This window comes from Phaseolus vulgaris, chromosome 3 (genome assembly GCF_051622355.1).
Source record: "Phaseolus vulgaris cultivar YP4 chromosome 3, ASM5162235v1, whole genome shotgun sequence".
NCBI classification, from domain to species: domain Eukaryota; kingdom Viridiplantae; phylum Streptophyta; class Magnoliopsida; order Fabales; family Fabaceae; genus Phaseolus; species Phaseolus vulgaris.
The window spans coordinates 48,266,507-48,282,543 of NC_143500.1; the positions used below are offsets into that span (position 1 = coordinate 48,266,507).

Here is a 16,037-nt window from a genome sequence, read left to right on the forward strand (position 1 = left end):
AACAATGATAATGGATAAGCTATCTTTTTGTCAACTAATTTATATAAATATAAAATAAAATAATATTGGTATAAGTGTTTATTACTATTAGACTTTACCAAAACACAATTTCATTTAGCTAAGATATGTTTATCTTGCATCAGTATTACAGGCAAGTATTATCCTATTTCTTACACACACACAGATTTTGCATATTACAAAATTCAAACATAATTTGAATTCATATTACTTATCCAAAAAATACTCATTTGCTAAACTCACTGCGTATATTGGACATAAAATCTTCAGTAATTTAACTTCAACATAATTAGGCATAAATATGCAGTTATTTGATACCCAAAAAATACTCCAGAATCTAACCAGGCGTAAGTCTCAATATAATTATACATTCACTTGTAATTAAGATTAACTATGCAAGTTAATTTCAATATAGTCGTTTAGAATAACTTTTGGTCAAACCCGCAAAAACACTTTATCTATGGAACAAGCAAATATCAGAACGAGCCAGCTAATTGCTTTGCTTTGAAGGCAATAAAGAGAAAACATTTTGGATGAAACGAAAGATATATAAAGACAATCAAAGTAAACAAGCTCCCATTAAAGGGACGGCGGTAGCAGTTAGTTATTGTTGGCATTTCATTACGCCCAAAAAAAATTGAAGGTTGAAGATGGATGATGTAACTGTGATGACACAGTAACAACAAAAAATAAAAGAAGTAGATAATGGAATAGAAGTACACATCAATAGCATATAGAAAGGTCTGCAGAAATTAGTCACGAAAGTCCTAGAGAACCCTGCCCGTTTCTAAACTGGTGACATCTCTTGGACTCAAAAGAGGAAAAAAACAGAAGGTGCTATAAGAAGTTGGTGAGAGCAAATTCATTCCGAAGTCCAAGTCCTGGTACCATTTAGCGCACATGTCTCCGCTTGGCTCATTTTGCTTCGGGGGCACATGAGGAACGTCAAGTGAAGTACCAGCACGAGCGACCATATTGCTCTGAAGAAGCTGCTGTTGTCGTGGCTGGGGCTTGTGCTCGGGTGCACCTGTGAGCTGTTGAACCACGTCTCGGAAGTTTATAGCGTCTACTTTGTACACTTTCGCCGGTGTTGGTGGCATCGGTGCCACTGGTGCCTTCTTCCTGGCCTTTGCCGATGGCTTCCTCACAGAATGGAGCCAGGAATAGTGCGACTGAAGAGGATACACTAGCTTCAGCCCCTTCGATTCATCAGGGTTTTGGGTCAAGTAGGAAGAGTTGGATGAGGAAAAAGAACTAGAAGAATAGGCTTCCATGATGAGAACGTGGTCAAAAATTAATAAAAGTGCTTTTGCTTTTTTGTTTCCTAGTTACAATAAGAGTGCAGTATTATGATTGAATTGTGAGATCAGAAACTAATAGACGATGAAGATATATATAAGATCTGTTATGTTATGACCAATTAAGTACTTGTAAGTTGTAAGTTACTGGTGTGTTGTATATATTTATGGATTTTAATGATTGTGGGCAACAATTGTCGCGTGGTGTATTGAAATTCAACAAAGAGCAACGACTTAAAGATGAGGCAGCCGGGGGATGAATGGTGAATCTGGATCCGTAGGAGAAATTCAAATTCAAAACGTGGATTTTGTCGTGACCGTCGGCGGATATAGTAAAATATGCAGATAACGTAGGCTGTGACTGAGCGAACCAATGATGTTTGGTCAAAAGAATAATGAGTTGGATGAAGAAGCAATTAATAATAATAGTGTTTGTAGGTTTAGAAAATGGCTCCAGATTTGTCTTTGTTAGAAGTATGACAGTATGAGAGGAAAGCAATTATATATACACGTGTGCGCTGAAGTCATGCTCTAGTAGGGTCTAAGGGGAGAGAGTGTGAGAAGTGAGGTCAAGATTTGAGATGCAACATGGGTTGAGTGATTGCTTAATAAAAAAAAGGAAAAAGAGGTAAAAAAGAATGAATGGGAGAGAAAGAAAAGAATAGCCGCCAGAGGAGAGTGGTGTGGTAGGTCCAGTCCTGTCGCATTCGGAGGGGACTGACAGAACAAATGCCAACAACGGTGATAGACCGCGAATGCTTTTGCCGCCACACGTTTTTCTTCATCCATACTGTTTTCATTATTTCATATATACATTATTATTATCATACAAAAATAACTCCAGAGATCAAAACAACAAATTTAAAAATATTTCAACATTTAACATGATAATAGAGACGAAAAGCAACTAAATTTTTTTTTAGAAACTTATCCAAATATTTATAATTTATTAAGTATTTAATTTGAAGAAAAAAATACTAAGCATTAAAAAAAACAATAACATATTTGGGAATCTAAAATTTATTTAAGCCGAATCTACTTTATTTAATGGATGGATATAATATAGGATATCTGTATAACTAAATCATCAAATTTAAGAAAAATATAATAAGATATACTTTAAAATAGATAATATTTTATCAGTGTAATTTCGATTTAGGACAATTTGAGAATTATAATATTATTTAATATATAGTTGTGTTGACTAGGGAATTTATGATCAAGTATTGTGTCTGATATCCTTTTATTTGTTTGAGGTATCAATGATAATGTGCGAGAGAATTTACAAGAGATTCCTTAAAAATAAAGTGGTGATATCTTGACAACATATATAACAATAAATATATATTTGATAAACGAATAAATTAATATTTTAATTATATTTATTTTGTTAATTTAAAATAATATTTTATTATTATAATGATTTGTCAACTATATATATTTTACTTTTTAAGTGTCAATAAAAAAATTTCCTAAAAATAAAAATAAAGATCAGTTAAAGTAGTTCTCCGAATCGGGATAACATATGTAAATACTTAATCCTTTAAGAGGGGCAGATAGTTAAAACAAATTTTAAACTTATAAATAGAGAACAAGTAAAGAAAACTAGACAAAAAAATACTGAATGTTCTATTTAGGGGTCCTGAAAATCATGTTAGTGGCTTTAACAATTATATTTCAGTGTCTATCATGAGAGTAATGAAGTTGGTCATATACATCTTTTTTTTTTTTCAAACAAAAGGCGATAAAGCTTAAGCATCATGAATGATTTGTGATAACATAATGAAGAAGCTCAACTATAGGTTGATGCAACACGCCCAAGCCCAAGAAAAGTTATGAAGAGAAAATGAGAAAGCAGGACAACAACACATTGAAGACATTTTGAGAGCACAAGAGCTTTTTCAACATAAGAATGAAGAGTTACAATATTTTTAAGGTGCAAATGACTAGCTTTAAAAGAACGGTAAATAAACACTTGGCGGAATAATAAACCTTTCAACCCTTATAAACAAAAGTTACAAACAAACTAATCTCAACTCATCATATGGTACTGAAAATTGATCTATCTTGGGGTGTCCAAAATCCAAGTTATCACTTGTAAACAGTTTTTGTCAGTGTTTACGGGTGATTAAGATGGGATATGATCCAAAATGTTGATAGGAATACTAACTCAAATTGCTCTACTCTAGATTGGATTTAATAATTTTCTTGATAAATTTTCCAGTGATTTTTCTAAATGTGGTTGCTTAATTTCTAGCTAAAAAGTTTAAATGTCGAAGATATGAGACTTATTTGAAATAAGATAATACATTACAAATATTTGAAGACATATTAGGATATTTTTAAGTAAGGTTACCGTGAAATCTCATTCTACACTATAAGAAAATCATTAAATATAAACTAATTTTTAGTGACAAAAAATAATTAGTTGTTATACTGATTAAATTAGAAATTATTTTAGAGATTAAATTTTGTTTAGTTTTTTTAAATTAGTTTCTATTATTGTTAAATAGTTTTTAAATTGGTATCTAATTAGTAACCAAAGCTTTTGCTATCAAACTTAGAAACTAAATAATTTTGAATCTTGGTTGTTAATTAGATATCAATTTAGAAACCATTTAACAATAATAAAAATTAATTTAAAAACTTTTTTTTAATTTTTAAAATGGTCTCTAATTTTCTTACTATAGCAACTAATTATTTTTTTTTTAAATTGATTTTTATTTCATGTTTTTCTTGTAGTGATAGTATAAAGGGGTGTATATTGTTATTTAATGAAAATTTAATAAAAAGAATATTTTTTTGAAAAATAATAGTAATATAGTTTTTTTCTGGTCGTATTTATATTAATTGAATGAAAATAGTATACATTAGTTTCGTGTAAGTTAGGTTAGATGTATTATATTTAACTATTTTCGTCACTCTCTCTATTTATAAAGAATCGCTTTAAATCCCTATAAAATATCTTTTTTCCTAATTCTTTTATTTATTAATTAAAAAATATTATTATTTATTTAAGTAACAAATATATTCGTCTTTTATTTAATTATTGTTTTATGCAATACAGTGTAACATATGTTTAATTATAAAATGATGGATCCTGGAACACATAATTTCTTCCAATTAAAATTTCTCTGTCCCCACTTGCCTAAACAATTCAAATTTAAGCTAATTTATGTGTCCACTTGGGCGTTTAGCACTCATGCTAGCTAATCATGTCTTTGACCAACTTTTCTTGTCCTGTAATTCACATTATTAATAAATAATTAACATTTCTTTGACGAACTAACTATACAGGCGTCTAATTTTCGAACCTTCTATAATCTTTTTGAAAAAGTAATCTTGTCAAATAATTTCATAATTAGTAACAAATTATAAATATACTATTATATATTAATATATCATACATAATAAGACACTATTTACAAAAGGAGAGTGGAAATATGATACAAAATTCAATTTATAACAACAATGAAAGATGTAAATAATTAATTAATAAATTTTCTAATGATTCTATAATCTTGGTTTAATATATATTTTTTAGTTTTAGGATATAGCAATTGTTTGTTTGTTTTAGTTACAACAATTCTTTTATAAACTTGGCTTTTATAGATTTTAAGAATAAGTTATATAATTATTCAGTAATAATGAGCATATATTTAAACACGTTACGTATAGTGTCTTTCAGAGTAAAAATAGAAACAACATAGTTAAATGGATATCCTATCAATATTAAATAATGATGAAAATCATTCAAAAAATAAATTTATAAAAACCAATGCCTACACATTGTTTTATAAAAAAGAAAAAACATCATAGCTATAATAATTTAAAATACATCTAAAGTTATATTTATTTGGCTAAAAACTCCCATAATTTTCCACACCTAACAAAAGTAATTTATTAGTCTCTAAACAATTAAATAATAATACATACTACAAAGTAATAACAAAAGTTCTTAATATTTTAAAAACTTGTAATCACACTTACTGATTTCTAATATTCGTTCACAATGTAAAATATTTTTATTATAATTTTTTTAAACAAATAATCAGTTCATTATAATAAGGTGTTAGCATATTTCATTTTTTTACAATAAAAAAAATCTTATTATAAAAAATTAACTATATTAATTTTGTTTAAATTCTGTTAATAATTAAGATAATTGAGTATGATTATGTATTTATGTGCAATTAACTTTGAAGGAAATAATTAAAAAAATAATTTTATAAAGAAAAAATAAAGACTACTAAAATTGTATTTTATTTAGTATTGTACTATAAACAAAAATATATTAATACTTGTTATAATAAACTAATTTTTTTATCGATAAAAAAAATATATAAATATATAACAATATTTTAAAAAGAGTTTATGAAAATTTTGTAAATTGTTAGTTCAACATGTGTTTAATTGACTGACATTAATATTTAATACATAACATATGTAAAATCTTAAAATAAGATCCTTCACTAAAATGTTACATTGGAATGCATAATTTTATTGTATATGTAAAATGTAATGTATAAATTAAAATCATTTAATATATATTTTAATTACTGTTTAAACATAAATAGTAAATATGCTTTTAGTTGAAATAATCATTTTTAATTTTTATTTTATAAATACATAAACACATATTTCATTTGTAAAAAAAAATATTTTATGATTACAACATTTTATGTTTAACTAATTATTATATTCGAATAAATTAAAACATTTATATTTTAAAATTATTTTTAATTTAATTTTACCGTAGCAGACTCGTGATGTGCATGTATAAAGATATAAAAAAAATTAAAAAGTTGGTGGAAAGATTGAAATTATGTAAGGAGTGTTTTTTAGGAGAGCTTTGAAAAAGTACCATGTTAATCTTTGTTAGGAGAGCTTTGTTTATATAAAACCAATTTAATTATCGTTTTAGTTTCATATTTTTTTCCTTAACAAAAATCGATAATACTACAAGAAAATCATGAAATAGAAACCAATTTTTAGAGACTAAAATAATTAATTATAATATAAACTAAAAAAGAGACCATTTTAGAAACTAAAAAAAATTAGTTTCTATTATTGTTAAATAGTTTCTAAATTGATATCTAATTAACAACTAAGGTTTTAACTATCAATTATTTAGTTTCTAAATTTGATAAGCTTATAAATTTTAGTAATAAAACACAAATAAATTTTAGTAATAAAACACAAATATTCCCCCTTCAGGGAAAAAAAACTTCATTTTGTAACATCTGTATTACTCTTGTCTCTAAATATGAAATATGAATAATTAATTCATGTTTTTTAAAAAACTAATTGATTTAAATAGTAGTATTTTTCACCATAACTTTTTCAAAATTATCCTTAAATAATTAAAGATATTTTGACAAAATAATTAATATAGGAGACAACTTAAAAAAAGTCTTAAAAATACAAGAAAAATAATAATTTATGATTAATAATAGAAGGAGTAATTTTCGTGCATGTAATTTTATTAGTTTGTTTACAAAATTGAATAAAATAGGATGAGAAAATTTTACAATAAAACTTAACAATAATTGGAACAGACTTTCCGATATTCATCATGACAACCATGAATAGTGAAGCTTGGGACAACCTGTGAATGGTTTTATGAATTGTAATGTCATGTTCATGTTTTCTTTCTCAAACCAAATATTTTCAACTCCATTAAAAAAATTTGCATTATGCAATGGAGAAACAAGTTCAATTCCACTCACCAATTTATCCGTATACATGGACCCTCATATTGCAACTTCGTTCTGAATGCTCATTATACTATTCACTAATTATAAGGGACATAATTCTGTGCCATAATTTTTTCCTACACTTACATATGTTTTATCTCATCTCTACAAATTTTTATATTTTTAAAAATATTTCTTTGTAATACTCTGAATTATGTAATTTGAAAGTTTTTTTTCAAATTTGTAATTAGCTTTTGGATTACAATTAGGAAGTTTTTTTTCAAATGCATGATTAGTTTTCAGATTACATAATCCGAAAGTCTTTTTTAACTTTCAGATTATGTAATATGAAAGTCTTTTTTCAAATGCGTGTCTGGATTACATATTTCTATGTAATATTCTGAATTATGTAATTTAAAAGTCTTTTTTCAAATTTGTAATTAGCTTTTGAATTACATAATTCGAAAATCTTTTTTAACTTTCAAATTATGTAATATGAAAGTTTTTTTTCAAATGTATGAGGTGATACAAGAAGGATAAAAATATATTTTCACATTTGTATGGAGGTGCAGAAAATCATAATTGGAGTTGAAAGAAAAAACCATTATGTTTTCATTCTTCAACCACCTTAAGCGGAAAACTATTACTTCACCGAAATTTTTCGCATCACAACAGGCATTCAAGTTTAACCCTAATCATGAATTTCAACATTTAAAAGGAGCATATTTGTGAACTATAAATATTTTACAAAAATCACATTATTTTCATAATATTTTTGTCAAAATATTCCAACTATCTGCAGCAGCTTACATATTTTAAATATTATACAATGCTCATAAATTTATGGACCACTACATAATCGTCTTTATTTACATATAAATGGTCTTGTTTTAGTCAAAGTTTATGGGATAGTTTCAGAAAATTTAGCCAAAAGAAGTAAAATTTGTTGTTTATTTCTATATTCTTCCTTGATATGCAAATATTGTATGAGAGATTAGTTCCTTGAAAACTTATTTCATATCCAACTCTTTCTTCACATTATTTTTTATGTTTATATTTTGTTCTATTTTTAAGAAATACCTTCTCACTCCAAGATATAACAATACACTACGAGAAAATTATTAAATAAAAATTAATTTTAAATATCAAAATAATTAGTTACTATTTAAATAAATTAGAGACAATTTTTTAAACTAAAATATTATTCATATATATTTCTATTATTAATAAAAAATTATAAAATAAATTTTAAATTATTATTTAATCATTAACTTTCAAGATTTTAACCACTTATTTCTTTATACTCTGAATTAATCTTTATTAGTCTTTTTAGAGACTAATTTAAGATATAAAATATTATTACATAAAACATTGATAGCTAATTTAGATATCAATCTAAAAATTATTTTATAATTTTTTTTAAAATTTTTAAAATAATATATAATTTAATTAATATAATAATTAATTATTTTTTATCTTTAAAATTTAATTTTTTATTTAATAATTTTATTGTTGTTTTATTATTACATAACTATTGTATTTTATCATAACTTTCATGAGACTTAAATCATTTATAGGACACATCATCTACACACATGTTGTCATTCTACTGCATGACCAAACTCTCATGTTTCACAATACAAAGTGGTTCCATAAATCAAGTCACTTGAAACCCTTTTTCACCTCTAACTATTAGCCCACATTGTTTACATTTTGATCTTGTTCTTATACTTGCTCATATTTTCTAGAGAAAAAAAAACTATCCCACTCCTCAATATAAATATAATGTGATATAATAGTTACGTTACCTCTACTCAACCAAAGACACATTTATCATCATCCTAATATATAATCAAACTCTCATATAGAGAGACTCACAACCTCAAAGTAATTTTTAACACGAAATGCATTTTAGTATAATTTTTATGACTATAAGTCTAAATTTAAAACAATAAAGACAAAAAAGTCGAGATTCGTACAAGTATTAACATTAATACAATAAAAAAACCACCTTAATAAAAAACTCTAATTTTGTTAGTTTCTTTTAATTTCTTTTATTGTTAAGATAATTGATCATGTGCTTGGTCTTTAATAATTGTCATGTATCTTTATTAAAAAAATTAACATTAATATTTAATTAATTTTGATGAAACCACTAAATATTTTAAATTGATAAAAAAAATAAAGGAAAATAATTTCTTCAAAATTAATTGCATATACTAAAATACTATTTTTTATTATACTAAAATATAAAAACAAATAACTTATATTTTTCTTTTGAATATAATACTTCTAAGTAAGATTATGATAGTTTGTATCCAACTTTATATGAAGTTAAATATCAATTATTCCTTTACAAAAAATTAACTATGGATGCTATTAGAGATTTTTTTTTTAAAAATAAGTTAAAATTATATTTTCACAACTTCTCTGTATTTCTTTCTGAGTGGGTACTGTGTTCTTCGGTTAACTTGTAATTGCTAAACTGTAAATGTAAATTATGAGAACCATTTTTTTGTGTAGTTGAGAATCACGTTGTCATTGGTTTCTTCTATATTCCCTTCTACCATGCTTGAAGCATATATTGAGTCATAAAAAATAATGCCCTCCCCAGCAACTACGTTTTCATGTTCTTGATTGTTATCACTTGTTGGGATTTAAAATATGACAAATGTAAAATATGTTAGCATTAAGATTTTATTGTGAAAAAGTGAAATATTTCTAGGCCTTTGGGTGCATTATAAACACTTCTAAAACGGGCTTAAGCTCCCTAATGTTGCGGTGTAATCAAACATTAAATTGAAGTTTAGTGTAGTTGCAATATTAGAAGAATTTTTTGTACAAAGAAAAGAAGTAATAATCTGAAAGAAGGAAGTGATTTTGAAGTGAAAAAGGTAGATAGCTACATATGATTCCGGTTCTGATACCACCACCTTACAAACGGATTTACTAAACCTAACTCATTCAGCATGTAGTTTGAAAAATATTAGTTTCACCACACCATCACAAGTGAACCGAGTTGAACTCATAAATTTAGATTTGTTTTAACTGATCTAGTGACATATAAGTGTGCGTAGTTACATTAAATGATTCACCTAATAACAAAACAAATCTAATTAATTATTGATTTACAATTTCAATATGAAATGTCCATTTTTTAATTTTAGATAAAAAAAAAATAACATATGGTTAGTTTCAAAGAACACATTATTTGATAGTTCATAACCGCAATGAATGTTTATTAATTCCACTAACTAATTTGATGCTTAATGGTAATTGCAAAATTAGAATAGCAATTCACTTTATTATATAAATAATAATAATAATACTTTTCTTTATTAGATACGTCTAGGTTATCATAAGTACCTAGTTCAAACATTGATTTCAACAAAGTTTTAAAATGAAGGTTTATTCCAATTTGCCTTTGTGTTAACATTCTCTTGAAAATATATATTTTTTAGAACAAATCTTATATATGACATTATAGATATTATTTTTCAATAATCATACTTAAGATTTCACTTTGATAATATGTAGTGTTTAAAAAAATATTTATTAAAGTAATCGAAATAAAATTCTACCATTGATTAGAGAAAGTAATGTAATAATATTTATGGTATTATCTGTGTCACTTTTTTCTAACGAAAGAGGATGAGACCCCAGGGACACCAGTCAAACACCAGCATTGTTCAGTTGAAGGTATATTAAAATGGATTTGCAGGCACCTCTAGCTAAGCAAAAGTTAGAATGATGTAAAATTTGAATTTTATAAAAAAAAAGCACGTGATTACGCACACGCGCCAGCATATGAGTGTTGGAATAGACGGGGATGTTATCCGATTTGGAGGTATTCCTAAGGCCAAACAGCTATTCAAAGTTCCTATTCAGTGAAAGCTATATCCTTTCTTTTCTTTCTTTTCCAATCAACCAGTGATTCAGTGAGAAGTAATTTTACATTGGGCTTTGTCCTCAAATTGTGGCACAAAAAGGATGAAAGTTAGCATACATGCATCCAGATGTCCACACTCAAACGTCAACTCATCCATTAAATGTAGTAAACTCAAGCACATGTGATGAATACTTCACCTGCTATCTCTCTGCTGTCCACGCCTTTCACTTTCTTTTCACCTCTCGTGTCATTTCGCTAGCTGCACACCAAAACTTAATTACATGAACAAGGATGCTGATGTTGTTTCTTCACTTGGAAAGGACACAATAATTGTGATCAAAGAATTATTAATAATATCAATATAACTTGCTTCAAGAAGTTGCAGGTGCAGTGCATAATAAGAATGGTTATTTCCATTGTACAGATTAAATGAAAATTTGAAAGCCAGAGGGGCTCTCCATCTACATGTTTGATGTCAAAACCAAAAACCCCAGTATTCTTCTAAAGGGAAAATTGGAGGCCTAAATCCCAAGGGGAAAAAGATACAATACAATGAAGCCATGGAGCAGAACAACTCCTCAATAATGACAATTGAAATTACAAGCTCCACATTAGCTGTGAATGTCACCCCTCTCCTAATAGTATCTTTATCCAACAACAGGATGATTTCTTTCATCCATATACCCCCCAAAAGCTATATAAACAATTTCAGCATCTTCTTGATGGGGCTTATTGAGAAAACAGTGGACAAGAAGGAACACACAAAAGTGAACCCCTTAAGCAAGTTGTGTCCATGTCCTTCATTCAAATATCAATTGTTGGAATCAAAACACAAAAGGTATATATACAGGAGATTTGCATTTTGCACCACTAACCCCATGCCAACTCCTGGGGTTCTTTAGTTCTGTAGTCTGGGAAGTAGCTGGTCTTTGCTTCTCTTGCCCTACAAATTTACAAACTGTTGATACAACCAGGTTAAAACCCCTGGTCATTGAATGGTTCTAGTAAGTTTGCACTTGGAAATGAAGATTGTATCTGAATAATTCAAACTACACAACTTCAAAAGCTCAGCCGACTGTTGTTTCAATATAGGATTGCAACCGCTTTGGATCACAAGGAGAAGTTTTGCAGCAAGTCCTGCTTCCACAGCGATCAAAGAGCACTCCTCAGGTGCCAGCTTGCACACAGACCACAGTATTGACAATGCATATTGAGTGCAGTTTTCAGAGATCCGCATCAACAATTTCACCATAACGTGTATCGTATTAGAACAATTCTTCAAAGCTAATCTGCCTTCGGGAACAGAAGCCAGTGCATCCAAGATAGAAAGAGCCAATTCCAAACATTCGGACTCCAAACCAGACAACAACTCAACCAATTGAGAAACAGCCCCAATGCTTACCAGCAAACTCTTAACTTCTGAATGCAAGCACACTGTCCTGAGGAGCCTCAATCCAGGGCAGATTCCATTTGTGTGCCTCTTGTCTTTCACGAGCCTCATTAACCCAACCAAAAGACTATGGCTCCTGAAAATCTCCAACTGGAAATCCTTCCCTTCAATCAGTGTCTCAATCAGCCGCGTGCAATTGATCTTCGTCTCAATTGAACCCTCATTCAAAATGTCCACCATCAAAGAAACCCTCGCAGGCTGCAGTAGATTCCTCTTGGACTCACAATCCAGGTTCAAACTCACAAGAACACCAATAACCTCGGAGCCAACGGCATAGGAAGTGAAAGGACCGAGCAACGCCGACACCACGGAGACTCCGTCGCCATCGACCAATACCTTGCGGGCAGTGGCATGAGCAGCCACCACTTGATGGAGCTCCTTGAGGGCAAGAACACGAGCTTGACCCTTCACCTTCTTGAGAGTCTCAACAAGCTCCGACACCCTCCCATGGACGTCTTCTGATCTCTTCTTCATCACAAGGTACTTCTGAGAAAACCAAGTGGATATCAAACGGTAGAGGGTAGTGTTTGGTGTGATGGAATCGTCCCAGAGCTCTTGCATTGTGGTGGGGCAAGTGAAGTGTCCCAGACTGAACCATTTGAGAATGTTGGACCTCTCGTAGGTCTGACCCGTGCAAAGAGTCACAGGGTCCTGCATTGGCTCAAGGGAAATTGGGCAGATGAAGACAGAGGGAACTTCACTCAAGTCTAACTCTTCAATCATTCTCCCAAGATCCAGTTTTTCACCAACCCCAGTCCCCACAATCCCAGAATCCACGCCGCCCAAAACCCCATCTTTCACCGCCGTGTCCAGATCTAGAATCTGGCCCTCGATCCCATCCCTCTTACAAGAAGGCTGAAACATGGCCATTTTCGGAACCCCTTTGAGAAAAAGAAACCAGCTTCGGAGAGAAACCAGAAAATAAAATCACTAAAATGAGAAACCGAAACAGCCTTCAATGGACATTACACACGTCAAGTGGGTGAAAGAAGAATAAAACTCTACCGGAGCAGTCTCTCATGAGCAGTTTCCAAGCAACAAACTTGCTTTATTGTACAAATCACTCTGTTCCTGTTCTCTCTCTTGTAATAAGTTATTTTTCTCTCTCTCTATCCGCTTTATCTGATCTCTTTCAATGGTCAAAAGAATCATTACCATCATATTTCACATCATAAGCACATAATCAAGCTTGAAAGGGGGCTTAAATCAGCGAAACAATAAAGAATGTAGACCAATCAAAGAGCAAACAGTGAAGAACAGTGGCCTACTAACCACAAGAAGTAAATCAATGGCAGTAGAAAGTTCTAAGAAACAGTCGAAAGAGGCATTGGGGAAGGGGGGAAATAATTGAAGAGGCAAAAGGAGAAAATAGAAAGAAGGGTTAGGGAGTGATAAATCAAGAGGGACCGTACCGGCATGGGGAAGAAAGAGTGGGAAGAAGAAAAGGCATCACTGGCTGGCACTGCCAAAGGGAAAGGCTCATCCTACACACAGCCAGGACTGCCACTGAACACCTCTTCCCTTTTTGGCCACATTCTTGACTTCTTCTAATCACCCCTCACCAAATAGTAAGCAAATTCATTTGGGTAAAATTAAGGTTTAATTACCTTTTTTCTTTTTTCAATTAACTAATCTTTCTTCCACATTTTTTTCTAAATATTTCCACTCATAATCTCTGTCTTACTTAATTAATGCTCCTTTTTTAATATTAATTAATATAGTTTTCATGTGTTTGCGTTAACATAACATAAATTATACATGTGCCATTGTTTTATTAGTTCTTTAGCTACATATTATAAATACGTCAAGAAAAGCTGTATAATATTTTAGGGTTTAAATTCAAAAATAAAAAATTACCGAAACTGATTTTTTTAAATTTTATTTTTTATTTGAACGGTTTATTTGAAATTTTAAATTAAAAATCAAGAATCGAACCGTTTGTTATATTTATAAATATTGTATTATATACATTTAAATTAATTAGTAACTGCCAAATATATATATATATATATATATATATGAGTATTTAATGAAAGTTATTAGATATGTTGATTGTATTGTATTTAGAATACATTTATCTTTATCAAAATATAAGATCATATTAGTGTTTTAGTTTTTAAACTACGAAATTATATAGTTTATTTTTAAATATGAGAAAAAAATTGAAATTATAAATATGATAATAATTATAAATAAAAATTTAGAACATATTTTTCATTTAACATTTTTTCTAATTTGGTTTAATTTTTTTATTAGATTAAAATTGAATCTAACTCATTTGATGTTAGGTTTTATTCATGTGACTTCCTTAATAAAATATCGAACTAAACTGAGCTATGAATGTTCCTAATAACATCACGCTTAACCTATGCCAAAGGGTAAAATATTAATTCATTTCATTACTCAAACTTTTATGCAAATGTGTCATTGGTGTGTAAAAGGGAATTTAATGATGATTTTTTTATGGTTGTTCTTGTTAATATTGGAACTGTCATTGAATGTGTAATTTCAGTCGTAATCTTCGCAAAAATTGCAATTTTTTTTAATATGTTTTGTTTTATGAGCAATTTAAACATGGAATACCATAATAAAAAATTATTTTTATTTATAAAATAATACTCGAAGACCATTTTGCATCAATGTATAATTAATTGATTAACTTCAAACATAACTCGAATTGTTTGCTATTACAAGGTATATAAACAACTATTTTATATAAATAAAATTGTTCAACTACTGTAAGAAACATACAAAGTTATTATGATTAAGTTAAATTAATCAAGTATAAAATGTAAAAACTATTATAATGTTTATAAAAGTAAATATTTTTCTATTCTAACTGGCATGACACATTGAATTAAGTAATAGTTCCACTTATAATTTTTTATTTATTTATTATAATGCAGTTGAATATGAACACAATTAAAATAATTAATTAGTATAAAAATGTTGAATAATGTATATTTAATGCAATTTAATACTTTAAGATGCATCCACCTCAAGTTTTATGATTTTGCGGTTGGTCTATCCTATACTATATTATAATTCACAAGAGACTTTAATAATAAAAAACATCAATTAAAGGCAGAACTGTATAAGTCTAATACAATATGTAAAAAGAATCCATTTTCATTACTAATGTACTATTTATCTAAATTATAAGGGACACTTCTTGTGTTATGGACTTATTGCTTTTAATATTATACGAGAACAAACTCCAAACACAAATGATCTTCTTGTAAATGACAAGTTACATACTATCGTTTTTCCCTGTGATTTTTCTATTTTTCAAAATATGTTATTTATGTTAGTTTTTCTTTGCAATAAGTCTTATAATATAGTTTCGTTTGGTTATAAAACATTGGATATACAATTACACAAAGAAGATTAGTTGATTGATCTTCACCAACCTTTACCGGACTCACAAATAAATATATTTAAAAAATTTTCATTATGTGTGTTTGGATTTAAGGGAGAATGTGTAGAGATTTAAGGAAGTAAATGTGTGAAGATTTGAGAAGAAAGGCTGAAGAAAGTGCGTGTGTTTGAATTATGGTATGTTAGAATGATATGTGAAAAAAGTTGATTGAATTTTGTGAGTGATGAAATGATTGTGACAAAGTTTTGAATTAGTTTTAAAATTGTAGAATGTAAGTTTACAATTTTATCACTGTTTTTAAAAATAT

At 28.6% G+C, this 16,037-nt stretch overlaps 2 protein-coding genes and 1 long non-coding RNA gene across 3 annotated transcripts; all 3 read right to left on the reverse strand.

The window, feature by feature from the left end:
- Positions 1-545: 545 nt before the first annotated feature.
- On the reverse strand, positions 546-1,450 carry LOC137808207 (uncharacterized). Its single transcript, XM_068609193.1, has one exon. The coding sequence runs from the start codon at positions 1,290-1,292 to the stop codon at positions 786-788; it is 507 nt and encodes a 168-aa protein (XP_068465294.1). The 5' UTR covers positions 1,293-1,450; the 3' UTR covers positions 546-785.
- Positions 1,451-10,914: 9,464 nt separating this feature from the next.
- Positions 10,915-13,912, reverse strand: LOC137808209 (uncharacterized). The gene is made up of 2 exons (XR_011080682.2): positions 13,764-13,912; positions 10,915-11,160 (listed from the first exon to the last, which is right to left on the reverse strand). It is a non-coding gene; the product is annotated as an uncharacterized LOC137808209 (long non-coding RNA).
- LOC137808208 (U-box domain-containing protein 30) lies at positions 11,232-13,770 on the reverse strand. Its single transcript, XM_068609194.1, has one exon. It carries the CDS (start codon positions 13,219-13,221, stop codon positions 11,890-11,892), a length of 1,332 nt encoding a protein of 443 aa, XP_068465295.1. The 5' UTR covers positions 13,222-13,770; the 3' UTR covers positions 11,232-11,889.
- Positions 13,913-16,037: the final 2,125 nt, after the last annotated feature.